The sequence below is a fragment of the Xyrauchen texanus genome, chromosome 46, assembly GCF_025860055.1.
Source record: "Xyrauchen texanus isolate HMW12.3.18 chromosome 46, RBS_HiC_50CHRs, whole genome shotgun sequence".
Classification (NCBI taxonomy): Eukaryota; Metazoa; Chordata; class Actinopteri; order Cypriniformes; family Catostomidae; genus Xyrauchen; species Xyrauchen texanus.
This window is the reverse complement of record NC_068321.1, coordinates 25790908-25814875: the sequence shown is the minus strand read 5'-3', so window position 1 is coordinate 25814875 and position 23968 is coordinate 25790908. Positions and strand designations below refer to the sequence as shown.

The following is a 23968-nucleotide window of genomic DNA, read 5'->3' as shown; positions in this document are numbered from 1 at the left end:
ATTTCAGAGCAGATTATAACAAAGTTCTGGGGCAAATAATGCAAATGTTCCACAGTTCTGGGGCAAATAATGCAAATGTACCACATTTCTGGGGCAAATAATGCAAATGTACCACAGTTTTGGGGCAAATTACGTAAATGTACCACAGTTCTGGGGCAAATAATGCAAACGTACCACAGTTCTGGGGCAAATAATGCAAATGTACCGCATTTCTGGGGCAAATAACGCAAATGTACCCCAGTTCTGGGGCAAATAATGCAAATGTACCGCATTTCTGGGGCAAATAACGCAAATGTACCCCAGTTCTGGGGCAAATAACGCAAATGTACCGCAGTTCTGGGGCAAATAATGCAAATGTACCACAGTTCTGGGGCAAATAACGCAAATGTACCGCAGTTCTGGGGTAAATAACGCAAACGTACCACAGTTCTGGGGCAAATAATGCAAACGTACCGCATTTCTGGGGCAAATAACGCAAATGTACCACAGTTCTGGGGCAAATAATGCAAATGTACCACAGTTCTGGGGCAAATAACGCAAATGTACCGCAGTTCTGGGGCAAATAACGCAAATGTACCGCAGTTCTGGGGCAAATAATGCAAATGTACCGCAGTTCTGGGGCAAATAATGCAAAAGTACCACAGTTCTGGGGCAAATAATGCAAAAGTACCACAGTTCTGGGGCAAATAATGCAAAAGTACCACAGTTCTGGGGCAAATAATGCAAATGTACCACAGTTCTGGGGCAAATAACGCAAATGTACCACAGTTCTGGGGCAAATAATGCAAATGTACCACAGTTCTGGGGCAAATAATGCAAATGTACCACAGTTCTGGGGCAAATAATGCAAAAGTACCACAGTTCTGGGGCAAATAATGCAAAAGTACCACAGTTCTGGGGCAAATAACGCAAATGTACCACAGTTCTGGGGCAAATAATGCAAATGTACCGCAGTTCTGGGGCAAATAATGCAAATGTACCGCAGTTCTGGGGCAAATAATGCAAAAGTACCACAGTTCTGGGGCAAATAATGCAAATGTACCACAGTTTTGGGGCAAATTACGTAAATGTACCACAGTTCTGGGGCAAATAATGCAAATGTACCACAGTTCTGGGGCAAATAATGCAAATGTACCACAGTTCTGGGGCATATTACGTAAATGTACCACAGTTCTGGGGCAAATAATGCAAATGTACCACAGTTCTGGGGCAAATAACGCAAATGTACCGCAGTTCGTGGGCAAATAACGCAAATGTACCACAGTTCAGGGGCAAATAACGCAAATGTATCGCAATTCTGGGGCAAATAATGCAAATGTACCACAGTTCTGGGGCAAATAATGCAAATGTACCACAGTTCTGGGGCAAATAACGCAAATGTACAGCAGTTTGTGGGCAAATAACGCAAATGTACCACAGTTCTGGGGCAAATAATGCAAATGTACCACAGTTCTGGGGCAAATAATGCAAATGTACCACAGTTCTGGGGCAAATAACGCAAATGTACAGCAGTTTGTGGGCAAATAACGCAAATGTACCACAGTTCTGGGGCAAATAACGCAAATGTATCGCAATTCTGGGGCAAATAATGCAAATGTACCACAGTTCTAGGGGCAATAATAAATGTACCCAGTTCGGGGCAAATAGCTAAATGTATCGCAATTCTGGGGCAAATAATGCAAATGTACCACAGTTCAGGGGCAAATAACGCAAATGTACCGCAGTTCGTGGGCAAATAACGCAAATGTACCACAGTTCTGGGGCAAATAACGCAAATGTATCGCAATTCTGGGGCAAATAATGCAAATGTACCACAGTTCAGGGGCAAATAACGCAAATGTAACGCAATTCTGGGGCAAATAATGCAAATGTACCACAGTTCGGGGGCAAATAATTCAAATGTACCACAGTTTGGGGGAAAATAATTCAAATGTACCGCAATTCAGCGGGAAATAATGCAAAGGCACTGCAGTTTGGGGGCAAATGATGCAAATGTACCAAAGTTTGTGGGCAAATAACACGAATATACAGTAGTTTGGAGGCAAATAACGTAAAATGTCCTTGTGAGGCAAATTATGCAAAAATAACACAGTTAGAAGAAAAATAAGGCATATAGCGCAAATGTGCAGTAGTTCAAATAAAATATACGGCAGTAAAGAGGCAAAAACCAAAGTGACAAACCATAAAGAAGTGGGAAAAAGCAGGTTGGATGGATGAAAGGATGGATAGATGGATGGATGGATGGATGGATGAAAGGATGGATGGATGGATGATGAATGGAAGGATGGATGGATGATGAATGGAAGGATGGATGGATGATGAATGGAAGGATGGATGGATGATGAATGGAAGGATGGATTGATGGTTGGATGGATGGATGGACGGACAGATGGAAAACAAGAGAAACTCACTGTGAAGGATCTGTAAGTACAGGTAAGGGGATGTCTTCTCCAGTGAAGTCGAGTTCTTCCAAAAGACCGTTGTTCCGTGAGATGTATGGACCGTCCAACTTTTTCTTAACTGTCCAAAAAAAATATCGTATCACTTTCAAGTAAATAACGAGCAATTTTGGAAATAAAAGCCACACATGAAAGATCTCATACAAGATAATGGGGAACGGGGAAGTGAACTTCATCTTCCTAATTACTCAAAATTAGAATGTAGAAATGATGAAACTAGAATACAAAAATTACACACATTCAAGAAACAGCATTTTCGATTGTTGGAGAAAAGGCCAAAAAAAATAGAGGCAACTGAGAGCGTTAGCAAAATGGCAGCGAGAATAAGAAAGCAAGTATACCTGGAGAGGAAGGACAGCGGAGCGTGAAAGCCGACCACGAGCGCTGGCGGTCTGTTGACATGCAGATAATAGCAAATGTTTAGAGTGTCTCATTGCATGCTCTAGTTCTCTATGGCAATAATCATTATACCGTGAACACAAATTCATGAACATCTACCAATGGCATACTGATGAATTGATTATCTGCGGTACGACTGTGAGGTCACAAATTAAAACTGAGCTTAAACATTTTTAAAACAGGTCTCAAGGCATCTGTATCTGCATTACGTTCCATTCGTTACACAGTGTTGTTGTGAAATATGTTTTTTATCATTTCGTTACATATCCTAGCAACATCCTAGACTCTTGTTAGCTAGCTTACAACATTCAGAATCATGTTAGCTAGCTAGCTATAATATTTGGGCTGCTCCTCTATTTCTGGTGATGTAAGAGATTAAAAAAGATAAATAAGTTAAAAAAACTATTTTTTAACGGTGCATTGTGGGAATTTCTGAGGAGAGAATTTGGCCTTCGAGTGGAGTCGAAAATATTGTTATCATGCGTTTCAAGCACATGAATAACCAAGTGTAATCACATTAACAAGTGTGTAACTCAGAATTCTAGATGATACCCCTGTTGCCCAGTTGTGATGTTTAAAAGGGGTATATCATGCAATATGTTGGAACGCAACGATTTAGCAAAATTATTTCAATTTCAGCAATATTAATTTGTTATATATGACAGTCAACTAATGTAAAGGTAATGACTCACTATACACTGTTTATGTATTAATTCGTTAGATACCAAGCATTAAACCATGTAGATCTTTTATAAGTGATGCAGGTGTATTTTTACTTACTTTTAACCAGTACAACAGAAAAAAATATTTTTTGCCATAGTTAAAGTTGAAGTCAGAAGTTTGCATACACCTAAGCAAAATATATTTAAACTCATGTCAATTCCTGACATTTAATCGTAGAAACAATGGTGATTATGGCCAAAAGGTTTCACTTTTTGTTTCATCATCTTCAAAAAGTAAGATCTTTGTCTCCATGTGCACTTGCAAACTGTAGTCTGGCTTTTTTATGGTGGTTTTGGAGCAGTGGCTTCTTCCTTGCTGAGCAGCCTTTCAGGTTATGTTGATATAGGACTCATTTTGCTGTGGATCTAGATACTCGTCCACCTGTTTCCTCCAGCATCTTCACAAGGTCCTTTGCTGTTGTTCTGGGATTGATTTGCACTTTCGCACCAAACTACGTTCATCTCTAGGAGACAGAATGAGTCTCCTTCCTGAGCGGTGTGATAGCTGTGTGGTCACATGGTGTTTATACTTGCGTACTATTGTTTGTACAGATGAACGTGGGATCTTTAGGCGTTTGGAAATTGCTCCCAAGGATGAACCAGACTTGTGGAGGTCCACAATTGTTTTCTGTGGTCTTGGCTGATTTATTTAGATTTTCCCATGATGTCAAGCAAAGAGGCACTGAGTTTGAAGATAGGCCTTAAAATACATCCACATGAACACCTCCAATTCCTTAACACCTCCTATCAGAAGCTAATTGACTAATTGTCTAAAGGCTTGACATCATTTAGTGGAATTTTCCAATCTGTTTAAAGGCACAGTTAACTTAGTGTATGTAGACTTCTGACCCACTGGAATTGTTTTATAGTCAACTAAAAGTGAAACAATCGGTCTGTAAACAATTGTTGGGAAAATGACTTGTGTCATGCACAAAGTAGATGTCCTAAATGACATGCCAAAACTATCGTTTGCTAATATTAAATCTGTGGAGTGGTTCAAAAATGAGTTTTAATGATTCAACCTAACTGTATGTAAAATTCTGACTTCAACTGTAATTCTTTAGTCGTTTTTTGGCATTATCTGTATTTTGTTTCCTGACTTGAATGCATGATATGTTGTTAGAATGCATAACTCTTGTACTTACTATTAAAACTATTAAAAAGAGTGGATTGAGACACACCTGAAGATCATGCTACATGGCAAAACAACAAACAAATGGCAGGACAGTACTGCAGAATTTCACCAATATCAATATAATACAAAGAAGGTCTCTTGATGACAGCAATGATATTAAATGGGTAGCAAATGGAGACGTTTACATAATGATGCATCTACTTCTCAGATTTTCCTCCTGAGAAAAGATCCCAGCTTTCTCTTTTTTATTCAAATGAAATAATCATCCACAACCTTTAGGCCACAAGCAACACGGTGCCATACAAACACAACATGCATCAAAGGCGAAAGAAGAAAATATGTCCAGACAAACAAGATCACGGAGACAAAGCCCTCACCTGATGATCGGAATAGTTTTGTGATGCCTGTGTTTGGGGAATTAAACATAACTGTTCAAACTCAAGACATTTTATCTCCCTGAAGATAACATGCAATTGTTCACCAATTACTACACTACCCACAATCCTCCAGCGAAATCCACCAATCAGCGTTGATGTTATCATGGAAAAGGGAATCGCGATTAGAAGGGCTGTTGTGAGTTTTGCAGGCTGGCAGAGATTAGCATTAGGTAACTTTAGCTAACTACATATTTAGTGACCTACCAAGGATAAACCTAGCATATAAATAACTTTATATAATCTGGAGTCGCCAAATCCTTCAGACAATAAAAGTGTGCTTATGGACTGTTTTTTCCGAGTTTGTTTACTATAAATTGTGATTCGTGCATATGCATTTTTGTATGGCAATTTTATGCATATATTAATTTTATACATCAAGTCGCTGGACTTATTGTGAGCGATTTGTCTGTACATATTATTTTAAAGGCACGGTCACATTTACGTTGCACGGCGAAATTTCATGGTTGAAGAGGGTGAGGGTGGATATTGAGCACGTGTGAAATTAGCAACATTTCAGCTGAATTAACTAGCTCAGTTCTAAATGTTAGCTAGCTACTAGCATACAGGTGTCAGACAGCTGCCCGTAACTCTCTCTCTCTCTCTCTCTCTCGCACTGCAGCTTCCAGTCGGCCTTTATCCCTTAGGGGCCGGGTGTGAGGCATTACGACCCGGCCCCGCCCTCCGCCCTGTCACATTCCTCCCTCGTTCTCCCTCGAAGGCACGCCCCTCCCCGGCATGACATACCCCCTTTCCCCGGGGAGAGGCGTGCCTTCTGCACCGTCTGCCGGCAGGTCATGCCTTCCTGAATCTGGGAGGGGAAAGGGGGAGGGAAACAACAATAATTAAAAACACATGGGGAACTCCCTGTAACAGTGCAGTACCCCCTAAAAACCAAAGGCAAATTTAAAAGAGAGGGAAAGGGCAACACGGTGAAGCAGCGGGAGAGAGAGTGAAAGAGAGAGAGAGAGAAGAAAAAACACATACACGCCAGTTCTCCGATATGCCGTAGCTTGGTCCTTGGCCACTCCTCCACCCTCTAGCGGATGACAGCCGCGCCTCCCCAGACGGATCGGAGGCAGACTTCCGGCCCCTGGTGGACGGAACAACCCACCGCTGGTCTCCCCCACCCCTGGCAGCGTTAACCGCTCCAGGCGGTTGGTTGGGAGCTCCTCCTCCCTTCGCGGTCGGAGGCTGTTCCTCCGCTTCCAGGTGGCCGTGCTCCTCCGTCCTCCGGCAGACGGCCGCGGCTGCTCCTTTGGGGTGGATGGTGGTACTTGCTGCTAAAGTCACTGTATATCCTTGTCTATTGTAAATATTCAGTGTACGAAGCACCGCCCACACAGAAGTCACTGCCAAACAAAGCAATGCAGCGAAATCGCCTGTCAAAGTTCACCAAACTTGAACACAACGTGAACTCCGGAATTCCATTGCACAAAATTCAAGATCCTGCAGATTCTTATTCTAGAGAATTTCGCCATCTGAAGATAAACGTGACCACGCCTTAAAGTAAAAAGCATTTTTTTTTTCTCCAAATGTAATGACTTGCTCCGCCTCCAAATCAACAAGCACTTTTCACCATCCAAACAATTCCCGATATATCCTACTTCGGAAATACGTTACATAAAGGAAACTAAATGTGTTGCGAATAGGGTCAGTGACCTTAAAATCAAATGTTGTCACAGTGTAGTTCATCTCAAACCTGTTTAACCCTTTAATGAACAATTTTCGGAAATGCAGATGGACAAAATGAATGGAAAAATACTTCCCAGATATCTTAAAGAGCATCTAACTGGGCCAAGACTGCACATCATGATTTCTTTCTTTTTCCAGAGTTCAAAGGCCTGCAGACATGTGCTGCGATTTCATTATCTCTCGCCTCTCCCGTTGCAATTAAGCTTCAGAAGAGACGCGTGACTTTTTTCTTTCCAATAACTGCTGTCTCTGCTGGGGTCTGTCTGTGTTAATGCGTCTGCTTTTAAGATGAAGCCATTTGACCGGAAAACCAATAAAAACAGACTTATTAACAGTTAAGTGAGGCAGACTGGTTTAGCAGGGGATCATTTGAGCACAGGATGTGTTCCACTCACATGCGGAAAATGACATCTATTCAATATGGAAAAACTGGGTCACGCCAAAACGCCTGCTTTTCATCTTTTTATCCTTTTTCTCTTTTACGTCTCTTTCTTTATCACTCAGCGTAACGCTTCCGCTCAGTTTAAGGGAGGGTAAAGAATGGCGTTTAAAAAAACACACAAGAACCTATTGCTTAACGTTTCTTGGACAAACGTATGTTAACTCTTTCAAACCACATCAATGCTACTTTCCGTTAAAGGGACAGTTCACCCAAAAATGTACATTCTAGCATCATTTACTCATCGTCATGCCATCCATGTGACTTTCTTTCTTCTGCTGAACACAATCGAAGATTTTAGAAGGATATTTCAGCTCTGTAGGTCCATACAATGCAAGTGAATGGTGACCAAAATTTTAAAGCTCAAAAAAGCACATAAAAGCAGCATTAAAGTAGCCTGTAAGACTCCAGTGGTTTAATCCATGTCTTCAGAAGTGATATGCGCAGCTGGTGGTGATATGCATGATGAATGTGAATTACCAAAACCAAAAGAAGAAGTATGTGAAAGTGAAAGTGGAGATTTATAGTTAAAAGTGACTTAAATATTGATCTGTTTCTCACCCACACTTATCATATCACTCCTGAAGACATTGATTTAACCACTGGGGTCTTATGGATTACTTATATGCTGCTTTTATGTGCTTTTTCAGAGCTTCAGCGTTTTGGTCACCATTAACTTGTATTGTATCAAGTTTGTATTTGTAACTTGTATTGTATTGAATCTACAGAGCTGAAATATTCTTGTAAAAATCTTTATTTGTGTTCAGCAGAAGAAAGAAAGTCATACACATCTGGGATGGCAAAAGTAATGTTTCCTAAATAAAAACAATATACATTAAAATGACTAAAAAACTTAGTTTTTCCAATCTGGTCTCATTGAATCTCGTTACTATACCTTTATTTTCATTCAAATATTTTTACGTGGCTCGTTATAGTGATTGCGGCGGTATCCTGGTCAAAATGAACACTAGAGGCGCTACAACAACAATTACTTTCATTCACTTTTACACAGTTACTACATGCAAATAATTTTGTAAATGATTCACTCCAAAATGTGAGGATTTAAACGATTTATACAAAAATTACTACATTGTCGACAGTTTATATAAGAACAGTTTTACAAATAATTATTACTACATACTAGTACGTTTTATAATTATTCAACCAAAAAATAAGGAATTTGCGCAAACGGTTTACAAAAAAATGTAAACAATTCTACAGTTTATATATGAATGATTTTATTAATAATTATTATTACATAATAGTACATTTTATAATTATTCAACTAAAAAGTAGAGATTAGCGCAAATTGTTTACAAAAAATTACACAATTGTCGACACTTTACATAAGAATGATTTAAAAAAATTGTTTTACTACATACTAGTATTTTGTAAACGATACGACAAACGATTTACACAAAAATTACTAAATTGTCGACAGTTTACATAAGAACAGTTTTACGAATAATAATTTCTACATACTAGTACATTTTATAATTATTCAACAAACAAATTAAGGATTTGCGCAATCAGTTTACAGAAAAATGACTAAAATTGTTGACAATTTCCGTAAGAATGGTTCAATTAAATATTACTAAATACTAGTAAATTTTATAATTATTCAACCAAAAATTAAGGAATTTGCGCAAACGGTTTACAGAAAAATAAAAACAATTCTACAGTTTATATATGAATGGTTTTGTGAATAATTATTATTACATAATAGTACATTTTATAATTATTCAACTACAAAGTAGGGATTAGCGCATATTGTTTACAAACAAATTACAAAATTTCCGACACTTTACATAAGAACGGTTTTACGAATAATTATTACGACATATTTATCAATATTGTAAATGATTCACCCAAAAAATTCAGGATTTGCACAAACGGTTTACAGAAAAATTACTAAATATTCAACAGTTTACACAAGAACGGTTTACGAATAATTATTACTTCATATTTATAAATATTGTTAGAGTTTCACCCAAAAAATTAAGGATTTGCAAAAATTTTTACATAAAAATTACTAAATTGTCGACAATTTCCGTAAGAATGGTTTAATTAAATATTACTACATACTAGTACATTTTATAATTATTCAACAAAAAATTCAGGATTTACACAAACGGTTTACACAAAAATAAAAAAAAATTCAACAGTTTACACAAGAACAGTTTTATGAATAATTATTACTACATACTAGTGTTTTGTAAGTGATACGACAAAACAATTAAGGATTTGCACAAACGGTTTACACAAAAATGACTAAATTGTCGACAATTTACATAAGAACGGTTTTACGAATAATTATTACTACATAATAGTACATTTTGTTAATGTCTTATCCTAATGTATGAGTGTTTGAGACTATACCTGCGGGCTCCTCTGGAAAGACTTCTTCTTTATCATCGATGTGATCGTAGGTAATTTGAGGGATGGAGACCGCTCTCTCTCCTCCGGGACCCAGAGAACCGTTGTCACGCATCATCTTGGGCTTCCGTTTATAACGTTTGCTCTGTGGACACAGGAAATAAACAGTATAGTGGCAATATGAAATATTATAAAATGACATTAAGTTTTGGAAAGGCACTATTAAATAAGACTTATTATTATTATGATGCATTATTAGTAGTAATAGTAGTACTATTGGCCGAGTCAGTCTTCATAATTGCTCAAACAAAGCTACATTTAATCTTAAATACTCAATATAATCTGATATTCAATCGCAGCAGCCGTTCTAAGAACTCTTTGTTTCTGTCTACTGTATGAAACACAGATAAGACTTGTGGAAATTGACATGCCTGTACACGTTCACCCTTCACACTGAAACCCCAGAGATGTGAAATTCAGTTTTTCCCTTCTTTTGAGAATGTCATGAATATACATGTCCAATGCAAACCATTAAACGCTTCCTCCACTAATGAATTCTGTGGTGGTTTTGCCACCTACACAAGCAAATACCTCCAGAGTAAGATATTAGTCACGTCACGGATCGCTGCAGAATCTCACAGCTTTGAGATAATAAGAGGAAAATATCAAATCAGAGCAAAAAAGAAAGGGCGTTTCTTCAAACACGGGTACTTTCATGTACCTCAGTTGTGGCATCAATTCAACAGTGACCAACAAATTTGCCCCTAATAAAGTCAAAATGTTAATGCACTAGTTTACAAGGACAAAGACATTGATTGTGTGCATTTAGGATACATCAAATGCTAGCTAGGAAACTAGAAAGGACAAAGGAATCTGGCATTTTAAATGTAACATTCCACCACAATATAAATAATAATTTGGAATGTGGTGGAATTGCTAATTGTTAATGACATTCCGAAATTGTTACAGAAAATAAAGAGACATGTTACACCAACTAAAGGAATGAAAACCAAAAAAACGAAGATTTTAAATATACAATATAGCGTGCTAGTCGTGTGGACCACTTTTATACAACTTTTATTTCGTCATTTTTGAGCTTGTCAGCGCTAGTCTTTCATTGTATTGTATTTGAAAGCCGTACTTTTAAAACTGTACCTTTTGTGTTTCACGGAAGAAAGTCATTGGAACAACAGACTAATGATTTCAATGATAAAGCTTAGAATAGATAACATCACGTCTGCATTTATGTTACATAAAACAACAAAATAAGGCCTGAAATCATTCGTATCGCAAATCAGCGCCACCTAGAGGTCATTTTGGTAGACGTATTAATATGAAAAAAATAAGTATTTCAAATAGCACTTAAATGGACAAGTCATATATCAAATGAAAGCTCTCACTCTCAGGAATGTGACTGTACATGTTATTATGTTGCCCTAATAATACAGTTCGAAAGATTTTCAAAAGAATCACAAAGTGAATATAAGACATCAAATACAAATGTCTCACTTATGCACCGATCACTAATGCTGTAAGTGCCCCAAATAACCCAAAACATTATATCAGCTTTTACCTTAGGCAGTTTTCTAAATAAATGAGCCATTGTTTACTTGTCTGTGATATACACTCACCTAAAGGATTATTAGGAACACCTGTTCAATTTCTCATTAATGCAATTATCTAATCAACCAATCACATGGCAGTTGCTTCAATGCATTTAGGGGTGTGGTCCTGGTCAAGACAATCTCCTGAACTCCAAACTGAATGTCAGAATGGGACAGAAAGGTGATTTAAGCAATTTTGAGCGTGGCATGGTTGTTGGTGCCAGACGGGCCGGTCTGAGTATTTCACAATCTGCTCAGTTACTGGGAATTTCACGCACAACCATTTCTAGGGTTTACAAAGAATGGTGTGAAAAGGGAAAAACATCCAGTATGCGGCAGTCCTGTGGGCTGAAAATGCCTTGTTGATGCTAGAGGTCAGAGGAGAATGGGCCGACTGATTCAAGCTGATAGAAGAGCAACTTTGCCTGAAATAACCACTCGTTACAACCGAGGTATGCAGCAAAGCATTTGTGAAGCCACAACACGCACAACCTTGAGGCAGATGGGCTACAACAGCAGAAGACCCCACCGGGTACCACTCATCTCCACTATAAATAGGAAAAATAGGCTACAATTTGCAAGAGCTCACCAAAATTGGACAGTTGAAGACTGGAAAAATGTTGCCTGGCCTGATGAGTCTCGATTTCTGTTGAGACATTCAGATGGTAGAGTCAGAATTTGGCGTAAACAGAATGAGAACATGGATCCATCATGCCTTGTTACCACTGTGCAGGCTGGTGGTGGTGGTGTAATGGTGTGGGGGATGTTTTCTTGGCACACTTTAGGCCCCTTAGTGCCAATTGGGCATCGTTTAAATGCCACGGCCTACCTGAGCATTGTTTCTGACCATGTCCATCCCTTTATGGCCACCATGTACCCATCCTCTGATGGCTACTTCCAGCAGGATAATGCACCATGTCACAAAGCTCGAATCATTTCAAATTGGTTTCTTGAACATGACAATGAGTTCACTGTACTAAAATGGCCCCCACAGTCACCAGATCTCAACCCAATAGAGCATCTTTGGGATGTGGTGGAACGGGAGCTTCGTGCCCTGGATGTGCATCCCACAAATCTCCATCAACTGCAAGATGCTATCCTATCAATATGGGCCAACATTTCTAAAGAATGCTTTCAGCACCTTGTTGAATCAATGCCACGGAGAATTAAGGCAGTTCTGAAGGCAAAAGGGGGTCAAACACAGTATTAGTATGTGTTCCTAATAATCCTTTAGGTGAGTGTATATATATATGTATATATAATATACATTGTTATATCTTAAATGTCCAAACAAAATATGCCATCCAGAAGGAAAAGCATGCAAAACAAATCATTGAAATATATGATGATAATAATTATATTAAGCATCGCTAAGGGGAGGATCTCCTCTTTCTAAAGACACCTAGATTGAGCTTGTAGTCCACTCAGAGGCCGAGATATTCAATGAAATACTGAGAGTGGTGCATGAACTGATAATTAGACTGAATGTCTATGGACGAGCACATCTGTAAGGGTTAAAATGCATTAGAGCGCCACCTACATCTGTATATTGCGACGTAAGTTGATAAAGGAAAAAAAAACATTTTGTAGTACTTGCTGCCATCTAATGGAATCAAATAAGACTATTCGGAGGGAGATGAAGTGAACAGGACCAGAATTACATGCTTACAGTTGTTTTTATTATTATTATTCTATTCATCATAAGATTGTAAACATTGTAAACATAATTTATGAATAACTGGAGTCAGCCCAAAAATGCCCTGGAGTTGAAGAGTTATAAAACATATATTTTTTGCAATTTTCTGCTTTTTATGTTTTAGTTTTTTTGGTGATGATATTCAGAAGAGAAAGGTTGAGGAATACTACAGAGGTGTGGGCATAACTCTAAAAAAATAGATGTGGTCCTGTCCCGGGTCTCTAAAGACCCGATATATGCATTAAAGTATAAAATAAACTAGTGAGTTTTAAGTGAGTTTATTTTATACAAATCAAAGGCTAAAAGTGTCCATACTTGAAGAAAACAGTTATTCAGCGAAATACTGGAGGGAGGTCTGAATGAGAGGTTTATGAACGAGAGACAGTCACACGCCCGCGCGGAAAGACGTGGACTCGGCAGTCGCGCTCCCCAATATGTTTGGAGTCAGAGCTACACAAAGATTTTCTTGTTGTTCTATGCTACACAAAGGTTTGCTCCCAGGAGAGAGGCATCGATGACATCATTGCATTTGACTGCTTCTTTGTGTGTGAGAGACAAAGGGGGGCGGGGGTCAAACGGGTGACCAGAGACAGCGAGAACGACCCATGACATCAGGTCTCTCACGGTGCTTCTCACACCTAAACTTTCCTTCTGACCGAGTTTCTCTTTTAATCCACATTCAAAACCCTCAAAAAATTCACTGTGGGGTCAAATCCGTCGCACAACAGTGTTAATTAAAATGTTGAATGGCAAAAACCGTTTGGCATAATTTCAAATGCATGGATGGAAGTTCATCTAAAGCCGTGTTGGCAAAGCTACTTTAAAACTGTAGTTTCTCGAGCTACGAAAAGTGGGGAACTATTTCAATTTAACTTCGACCAAATTACTCAATATTCATCATTAAATATATATTTATGCATTTAAATAAATCATGAAATTCCTAATGAAAATATATAACTAAGATACTATATATTTGTACAATCTGAGTTGTATTAATTAGTCACAAAAAATAAAGAGGCAGCATTAAACTTCACCAGATTTTCAACATTTACAATAAATGCAATAAATAAAATAAAATAAAACTGGAAACACCTTATTTTATATAACACAGAGACTTGAAAAGATTAATTGTTTTAAGAAGTCCATTTACATGAACTGTCCAAATGGGCTTATTTATATATCAATATTAAAAATAAATAAAAACTTGAGGCATGAGTATCTCAGCGAGTATTGACGCTGACTAGGAGTTTGAATCCACGGCGTGCTGAGTGTCTCCAGTCAGGTCTCCTAAGCAACCAAATTGGCCGGTTGCTAGGGAGGGTAGAGTCACATGGGGTAACCAAATTGGCCCGGTTGCTAGGGAGGGTAGAGTCACATGGGGTAACCAAATTGGCCGGTTGCTAGGTAGGGTAGAGTCACATGGGGTAACCAAATTGGCCGGTTGCTAGGGAGGGTAGAGTCACATGGGGTAACCAAATTGGCCGGTTGCTAGGGAGGGTAGAGTCACATGGGGTAACCAAATTGGCCGGTTGCTAGGGAGGGTAGAGTCACATGGGGTAACCAAATTGGCCAGGATGCTAGGGAGGGTAGAGTCACATGGGGTAACCAAATTGGCCAGGATGCTAGGGAGGGTAGAGTCACATGGGGTAACCAAATTGGCCGGTTGCTAGGTAGGGTAGAGTCACATGGGGTAACCAAATTGGCCCGGTTGCTAGGGAGGGTAGAGTCACATGGGGTAACCAAATTGGCCCGGTTGCTAGGGAGGGTAGAGTCACATGGGGTAACAAAATTGGCCGGTTGCTAGGTAGGGTAGAGTCACATGGGGTAACCAAATTGGCCGGTTGCTAGGGAGGGTAGAGTCACATGGGGTAACCAAATTGGCCGGTTGCTAGGTAGGGTAGAGTCACATGGGGTAACCAAATTGGCCCGGTTGCTAGGGAGGGTAGAGTCACATGGGGTAACCAAATTAGCCCGGTTGCTAGGGAGGGTAGAGTCACATGGGGTAACCAAATTGGCCGGTTGCTAGGTAGGGTAGAGTCACATGGGGTAACCAAATTGGCCGGTTGCTAGGGAGGGTAGAGTCACATGGGGTAACCAAATTGGCCGGTTGCTAGGGAGGGTAGAGTCACATGGGGTAACCAAATTGGCCCGGTTGCTAGGGAGGGTAGAGTCACATGGGATAACCAAATTGGCCAGGTTGCTAGGGAGGGTAGAGTCACATGGGGTAACCAAATTGGCCCGGTTGCTAGGGAGGGTAGAGTCACATGGGGTAACCAAATTGGCCCGGTTGCTAGGGAGGGTAGAGTCACATGGGGTAACCAAATTGGCCAGGTTGCTAGGGAGGGTAGAGTCACATGGGGTAACCAAATTGGCCCGGTTGCTAGGGAGGGTAGAGTCACATGGGGTAACCAAATTGGCCAGGTTGCTAGGGAGGGTAGAGTCACATGGGGTAACCAGATTGGCCGGTTGCTAGGTAGGGTAGAGTCACATGGGGTAACCAAATTGGCCGGTTGCTAGGGAGGGTAGAGTCACATGGGGTAACCAAATTGGCCGGTTGCTAGGTAGGGTAGAGTCCCATGGGGTAACCAAATTGGCCCGGTTGCTAGGGAGAGTAGAGTCACATGGGGTAACCTCCTCGTGGTGGTGATTAGTGGTTCTCGCTCTCAATGGGGCGTGTGGTGAGTTGTGTGTGGATCGTGGAGAGTAGCATGAGCCTCCACATGCTGTGACTCTCCGCGGTGTCATGCACGACGAGTCATGTGATAAGATTGCAACTGGGAGGCAACTGCAGCTCAGCTCATTGTGCATTGCATTGTGACAAAAAGTAGTTTATAGTCACATTACGCCACAACTTGATGGGAAAAGTAACTTATTTGAAAAGCTACAGAATTTGAGCTACTATCACACTACTAGAAAAAGCAGTTGAACATTAACAGTACTCCTGTAATGTAACATGTTTCCAAGTGCAACAGGATTTTCTACGAGAGAACAACAAAAACTTGATAAATCGCGCATATTAAGACCAGGGAAATGAATTAACTCTATAGCACAGCATGTATTAAATATAAAGCCTTTCTAAAGCCTGTGCATCATTAACATAATCAAAATGTTGCCGAAAATCCTATAGTCTGTAATGTACTAGATGTCTGCCGCAACCTGGTGGATGTTTTCTGGGCATTTCTTGATGGGAAGGGGGTGGGTGTGTATGTGTGAATTCTTTACTGATTTTAATATAGTAAAAGTGACAGTAATGATTATATTGTTACTTATATTTTAAAATGAGTATTTACTGAATATAAGCAACTTGTGCTTGATTCAAAGTTTAGATATTATTTTATTGAAAAAGCCGCTTTGAAATCCATCAAATATGACACAACAGACTCAAAATCTCTCAATCACCATTAAATTACATTCATGCACACCATAAAAATCACAGCGCTTTGAAAATTCTTAAAGTGTGAACTAATATTTCTGTGTATTACATATATCCCACCGGCTCTGTTGTTATAAAGATCTCATTATTTTACATCACAAGCTGTTATGATGTCATACCACCATACGTTCATGAGACCACGTGAAAAATGTTTTTCAATTTCCCTTTTTTAAATGTCAATATAGTGTTTGGTGCATATAATACATATGATAAAACTGTTTATTGTTTATATTGTATTTGATGTGCTGAATTGAACAGTGATACATTTTAATCCATATTTATAGACTGTGGAGAGGAAGTTGTCAAACTCTCAAACATTTGGTATCTCTGAAAAGCCCAGAGAGTCCTCTGATAATACCCCAAAATTACCCCTGTACAAAAACTCACATAACAAACGTCCCACACACAAATGAACTGCTGGACCTCAGGAGGAGAATGACCTATAAATATGATACATTAAAATAAAACATGTGCAAAAAATATTTATGGAATTAAAAACAGTTTAATGTCAAAAAATTCGAATTTTCGGACAATTTTTTCATATGTCAGGCTTTACAGGGTTAATTCAGTAAATAGGGTTGAATAATGTCAACTTTGTGCAACCAGCATCACTTCTTTGACTCTTCAAGTCCTGTAATGTAAAGTCACGTAAGTCAACCGCCACACCCTCTACAGTTTACCAACAACCCGAGGAGGCCTTTACATGAATTCTGGGAACTCATATGAGAGTATAGAAATGACACACAATGAGACCAACTTGAATAATGCTTTTACTGTCTCGGCGATACAGTGGCCTGCTACGGTGGCTCAATGAGGACAAATGACAGGAAGGAACATGACAATGACCAAAAAAACACAAAGGACTCCAAAGAAAAGATCTATCCCTTTTCATAAGAGGGAGGAAGCAGCGAGTGGTTTCTTCTCACCAGTCCCCTGATGTTTCCCGGACTGAAGTTTTCAGAGTTGATGATGGGGATGTAGTCACCCGTCAACACGTACATCTTCCACGTGGCCGCACATCCGTCAGGCTTCTCACAAGCGTAGCATCGCCACAGCGTCTGGACGTGAGACAGAGTAACGTTTATGATACATCACTGTTATCATGTAAAATGAATTAAAAATGTTTTGCTACCTGTATGAGACAGGCCGCGGCGGGAATCTGACGGTTAAAATGTTTCTGTCGCTGTTTCTGTTGAACTTTAAGAGCAAAGCCTGATCCCAGAATGCCCTGCAAAGTGAAAAAGAAACTTAAAATCTTTAGTGGCAAGAAAATATTTAAACAAATCTACAGAAATTCTTATGTGCTACATATATTTTATTAAAAGTGAAATTAAATCTGCCAAGAGCATGTCCAGGTCATGTCATATTTCATATGTTTATGTAATGTGTAAGTAACTGTTTTGTAATTAAATAATGAATTAAAAAAAAAAAATTGTTTTGCATTTTGACATTATTATCATGACAATTAAATAAAAAAAAAATATATATATATATATATATATATATATATATATATATATATATATATATATATATATATATATATATAAATTAGTATATGTAATTTAAATTATTATAATACATAATATATAAATTAAATAATTAAACAGTATTACACATATTTTTTAATTCTAATTATAAGTATTTTTGGTACTATTTTTTGTGCTAAAATAAATCTAGGATTATTAAATTATTTAATTAAAAAACCTTCTGTATTACTGTAATATTATTAGCAGTGAAAAATATATTTATTTTATGAAAGAGTAATGAGAATTTATGGGAAAATGTGTTTAATTATCATGGGGAAAAATATATATATATATATATATATTAAATAATAAATTTATATATATATATTATTGCTATAGAATAAAAAAAATGACTTTAACTACAACAAACAAAATTTGCTGTGGCAAATCAGTGATCAACAAGATTTAAACTCTACACAGTATTCTTTCTATTCAGATTTAAATGACAATAGGTCTGATTCAGTCTTTAATTAAGCTTGATTCTAATGTTGCAGATGCGTGTTATATAATGTGTAACATGAGAACTGAGGGCCCCTGGAGGCTGTATCACTCTTAAATGGACCACATTAACCCTGGACCCCATTACTGCAGGGCCTTTATAGGGTAACATGGCCCCAGGGCACCAGACAAGCTCAGAGAATGTGTGCGTGTGTGTGCACACAATTAGTGTATTTACCGCAGGGAGAGCGAAGAAAGATATCGCAAACACACTAAAACAGGATGCGATGGCTTTTCCAATCCATGTCTGAGGGACTTTGTCTCCGTAGCCTATTGTAGTCACTGTGACCTGGGAGAGAAAGAGAGTTTGGGATTTAACCATGATATTTACATGTGTTTGCTAAAGTAATCATCAGTATTTCTAGCTCATGCTTAGAGATGGTGATTTGAACAAACCCCTAACCCAACATCAGTGTGTAACTCGTTCTACATTGTTTGTGCTACAGACATGATCATTCAAATCATGTGGCTTGTTTAGGAGAGGTCTGCTTGCTAATACATTTCTCAATGATCAGATCTGGCAATCCCCTAAAAAACCCTAAAACCCCCTAGCAGCCAAAAAGCAACATGCTTAAATCCCTTTAAACCCTTAACACTGCATAGAAACCTCTGGCAACCCCCCAAACACACTAGCAACCACATAGCAACATGCTAAGAACACTCTGAACACATTAGCACTGCATAGAAACTTCTGGCAACCCCCCAAACACACTAGCGACCACATAGCAACATGCTAAGAACACTCTGAACACATTAGCACTGCATAGAAACCTCTGGCAACCCCCCAAACACACTAGCGACCACATAGCAACATGCTAAGAACACTCTGAACACATTAGCACTGCATAGAAACCTCTGGCAACCCCCCAAACACACTAGCGACCACATAGCAACATGCTAAGAACACTCTGAACACATTAGCACTGCATAGAAACCTCTGGCAACCCCCCAAACACACTACCCAGGTAGCAAACAGACGTTGGGCCAACGTCAATTTTGGTTGGTTACGTTGGCCCAACCTATCTGACAGAAATACAACGTTGGGCCAACGTTGGTATGGTCAGCTGCAATGGCCCACCACTTTCCTCAAATATATGTGTAGCGGACTTCGTCTCACACCACAAAGAAACTCCAACAACACCACTGGCTTCGGTGGACCACGTCTGCAGTTTATTGACAGAGGACAGACAATCAACACACAAGTGTTCAGGTTCACTCTCTTTCAGCTGACTCTCTCCAGTCACAGGCTGTTCTGAGAGAGCAGTTTATACAATAAAGTCTTGTATGTTTTTGGGTTGTGTAATTAAAATAGAACGACACATCTTAAATGTTCTAAAAAGTTGTTTGTATGTTTGTTGTTTTTTTACAGGAGTATATGCTGCTGCTACTTCATCATCAGAGCCACTCAGTGGGTTTTTTTTGGCCTTCTTCTGCATTTTCTTTGCTGCATTTTTGTCACTTTTTGGTTCCTTGTTGATTTCTTTGGCTTTATGTTTTACTTTTCTTTGCATTTTTATATATTTTTTTAACAACAGCACCACAACACGTTGTTAATTGCATTAAACTGCAATAAGTTAATTTTGTTACCAATAAAAAGGGTCATTTTTATAACCAATTCAGTTTGTCTGTTGTGCCGTCTCTTAATGCAATTCAACAATGAATAGGCCATTTCACAATCTTAAAATTTGAGTGTAAGCTAGGTAAACCTATTTATTTATAAGCTTGCGAAGGTCTGCTGACTGTCCAATGACATGGTTGGCCCAACGTTGGCCCAATGTTGTTTTAGTGGTTTTTAGGTTGGCCGAAGGTCTGCTGGCTGTCCAATGACATGGTTGGCCCAACGTTGGCCCAATGTTGTTTTAGTGGTTTTTAGGTTGGCAGAAGGTCTGCTGGCCGTCCAATGACATGGTTGGCCCAACGTTGGCCCAACGGACAAAATTACGTTGGGCCAACGTCAGCACCCAACGTTGGCCCAACACAACAACAGACGTTGGGCCAACGTCTGTTTGCTACTTGGGTAGCGACCATATAGCAACACACTAAAAACACTTTGAACAGCTTAGCACGGTATAGCAATCTCAGGCAACCCATCCAAACCCCCTAGCAACCACTAGCAACACACTAAAAACACTTTGAACACCTTAGCACTGTATAGCAAGCTCTGACAACCCCCAAACCCCCTAGCAACCACATAGCAACACACTAAAAACACTTTGAACACCTTAGCACTGTATAGCAATCTCAGGCAACCCATCCAAACCCCCTAGCAACCACATAGCAAAAGACTAAAAACAATTTAAACTGCTTAGCACTGTATAGCAAGCTCTGGCAACCCATCCAAACCCTCTAGCAACCACATAGCAACACACTAAAACACTTTAAACACCTTAGCACTGCATAGCAATCTCAGGCAACCCATCCAAACACACTAGCTGACCACATAGCAACGTGCTAAAAACACTTTGAACACATTAGCACTGCATAGAAACCTCTGGCAACCCCCAAACACACTAGCTGACCACATAGCAACACACTAAAACACTTTAAACACCTTAGCACTGCATAGCAATCTCAGGCAACCCATCCAAACCCCCTAGCAACCACTAGCAACACACTAAAAACACTTTGAACACCTTAGCACTGTATAGCAAGCTCTGACAACCCCCAAACCCCCTAGCAACCACATAGCAACACACTAAAAACACTTTGAACACCTTAGCACTGTATAGCAATCTCAGGCAACCCATCCAAACCCCCTAGCAACCACATAGCAAAAGACTAAAAACAATTTAAACTGCTTAGCACTGTATAGCAAGCTCTGGCAACCCATCCAAACCCTCTAGCAACCACATAGCAACACACTAAAACACTTTAAACACCTTAGCACTGCATAGCAATCTCAGGCAACCCATCCAAACACACTAGCGACCACATAGCAACGTGCTAAAAACACTTTGAACACATTAGCACTGCATAGAAACCTCTGGCAACCCCCCAAACACACTAGCGACCACATAGCAACACACTAAAACACTTTAAACACCTTAGCACTGCATAGCAATCTCAGGCAACCCATCCAAACCCCCTAGCAACCACTAGCAACACACTAAAAACACCTTGAACAGCTTAGCACTGTATAGCAATCTCAGGCAACCCATCCAAACCCCCTAGCAACCACTAGCAACACACTAAAAACACTTTGAACACCTTAGCACTGTATAGCAAGCTCTGACAACCCCCAAACCCCCTAGCAACCACATAGCAACACACTAAAAACACTTTGAACACCTTAGCACTGTATAGCAATCTCAGGCAACCCATCCAAACCCCCTAGCAACCACATAGCAAAAGACTAAAAACAATTTAAACTGCTTAGCACTGTATAGCAAGCTCTGGCAACCCATCCAAACCCTCTAGCAACCACATAGCAACACACTAAAACACTTTAAACAGCTTAGCACTGTATAGCAATCTCAGGCAACCCATCCAAACCCTCTAGCAACCACAAAGCAACACACTAAAACACTTTAAACACCTTAGCACTGTATAGCAATCTCAGGCAACCCATCCAAACCCTCTAGCAACCACATAGCAACACACTAAATCCCTTTAAACACCTTAACACTGCATAGCAAGCTCTGGCAAACCCCCAAACACCCTAGCGACCACATAGCAACATGCTAAAAACACTTTGAACACCTTAGCACTGCATAGAAACCCCTGGCAACTCCCTAAAAACCCCTAGCAACTGCATAGCAACATGCTAAAAACACTTTAAACAGCTTAGCACTGTATAGCAATCTCAGGCAACCCATCCAAACCCTCTAGCAACCACATAGCAACACACTAAAACACTTTAAACAGCTTAGCACTGTATAGCAAACTCAGGAAACCCCCAAAAACACTAGCAACCACATAGCAACATGCTAAAAACACTTTGAACACTGCATAGAAACCTCTGGCAACCCTCCAAACACACTAGCGACCACATAGCAACATGCTAAAAACACTTTGAACACCTTAGCACTGCATAGAAACCCCTGGCAACTCCCTAAAACCCCCTAGCAACTGCATAGCAACATGCTAAATACACATTTAACACCTAGGCACTTTCTGACAAACCCCCTAAAACCCCTAGCAACCGGATAGAAATTAGCTAAAAATTTGAACAAATTAGCACTAAATAGCAATGTCTGGCAACCCTCGAAAACCGCTAACAACCACAAAGCAACACACTAAAACCACTTTAAACACCTCAGCACTGCATAGCAAGCTCTGACAGGAAAACTAACGCAGGAAAACAAATCCACCTGTTGTGGCGGGTGAAAGTGTTCATTCGGACACATAAAGAGAGCTTTCTGGTGATGGGGGGTGTTTGTGTTCTTTCTATTTAAGACACACAAAAAGATCTAAAGTAGGACGAGGCGTCAAACAAGTGCTTCGGGTGGCTAGAGAGTTTAATCCCACCACTGAAAATCCCAAAGATCACAATGGCCACGACTAGAGAGCGTCCACAGTCACCAGGGTTTCAAGTGCCATGGGTGGCGCCCCAGACTGTGTGTGTTTGTGTGTGTGTGACTTCGATGCCCCTGATATTCTCCAACCGACTGATTCACGTTGAGTTATTGAGTCACAGTTCAGTCTATGCTCTACGTGTGTGGCAAAACCAAAAGCTAACATCTTTATGTGTATTTGTGTGTGTGGTGTGTGTGTGGTAATCCGACCATATGGGGTGTGATTACAGCTAATGGTTTTTTCCATCTTGTCCATAATCTTTTACTAGCTCAAAATTTATATGAGCTTTTCTGGTTACTGACGTATTTGAAGGCAACTTTAAGTCTATATTTTCCCCATTTACTTTTGGGGTTTTTTCAGAAAATATTAATATATGAAATATATTTCTCAACGATCAGATCTGGCAATCCCCTAAAACCCCCTAGCAACTGCATAGCAACATGCTAAAAACACTTTAAACAGCTTAGCACTGTATAGCAAGCTCTGGCAACACCCCAAAAAACCCAAGTAACCAATATAATGTTCCTCTGGTCTAACTATTTTCTTGATTCTCCCTTTGCCCTTTCCAAGTTCAAGATGATTTCTTCTCTAATTCCTGAAGTTTTATAGTCTTCACAGAGACAAAAGCAGCGTGACCCCCATCGAGGGTTTCTCAATGCCACCTCCTTCATACAAACAACTGCTTTTTTTGCGATTCAAGGGGTGACAGGCGGCCATACACTTTTGACCCTCTTCACAGAGAGGTAGGGCCTCTGCAATTAAAACGTTTAATTAACGAATCTGACACTTTACAGTGTGGAGGAGAAGCTCTTTGAGTGAGGTGAAAAGACGAGAATGGGGGCATTGGCAAAGCTTTAAAAGCTCTCAAATTCCCCATACAGCCATACGATTGGTTTCTCATTACCGTTTACACTAAATTCAACATTTTTAATTAACTAGACTGGAAACATCATCCAGGACTGATTCCAATGGCCTTTTGATTGGGTCTATTTGGAGTGGTGTCTCCTTTTTTGGTGTGGTTTGCAATGCAACAG

The 23968-nt window shown here is 39.7% G+C and overlaps 1 protein-coding gene across 1 annotated transcript in view; it reads right to left on the bottom strand.

The window, feature by feature from the left end:
• The window catches only part of kcnq1.2 (potassium voltage-gated channel, KQT-like subfamily, member 1.2), a 163715-nt gene that overhangs the window by 122140 nt on the left and 17607 nt on the right, over positions 1 to 23968 (bottom strand). Inside the window, exons 7-13 of the mRNA XM_052119764.1 lie at positions 18598 to 18708; positions 17525 to 17620; positions 17319 to 17450; positions 9663 to 9804; positions 5093 to 5119; positions 2801 to 2851; positions 2412 to 2520 (exon numbers count right to left, since the gene is read on the bottom strand). Of these exons, the coding sequence (XP_051975724.1) occupies positions 2412 to 2520; positions 2801 to 2851; positions 5093 to 5119; positions 9663 to 9804; positions 17319 to 17450; positions 17525 to 17620; positions 18598 to 18708 (668 nt within the window). The remainder of the gene's footprint in view (positions 1 to 2411; positions 2521 to 2800; positions 2852 to 5092; positions 5120 to 9662; positions 9805 to 17318; positions 17451 to 17524; positions 17621 to 18597; positions 18709 to 23968) is intronic.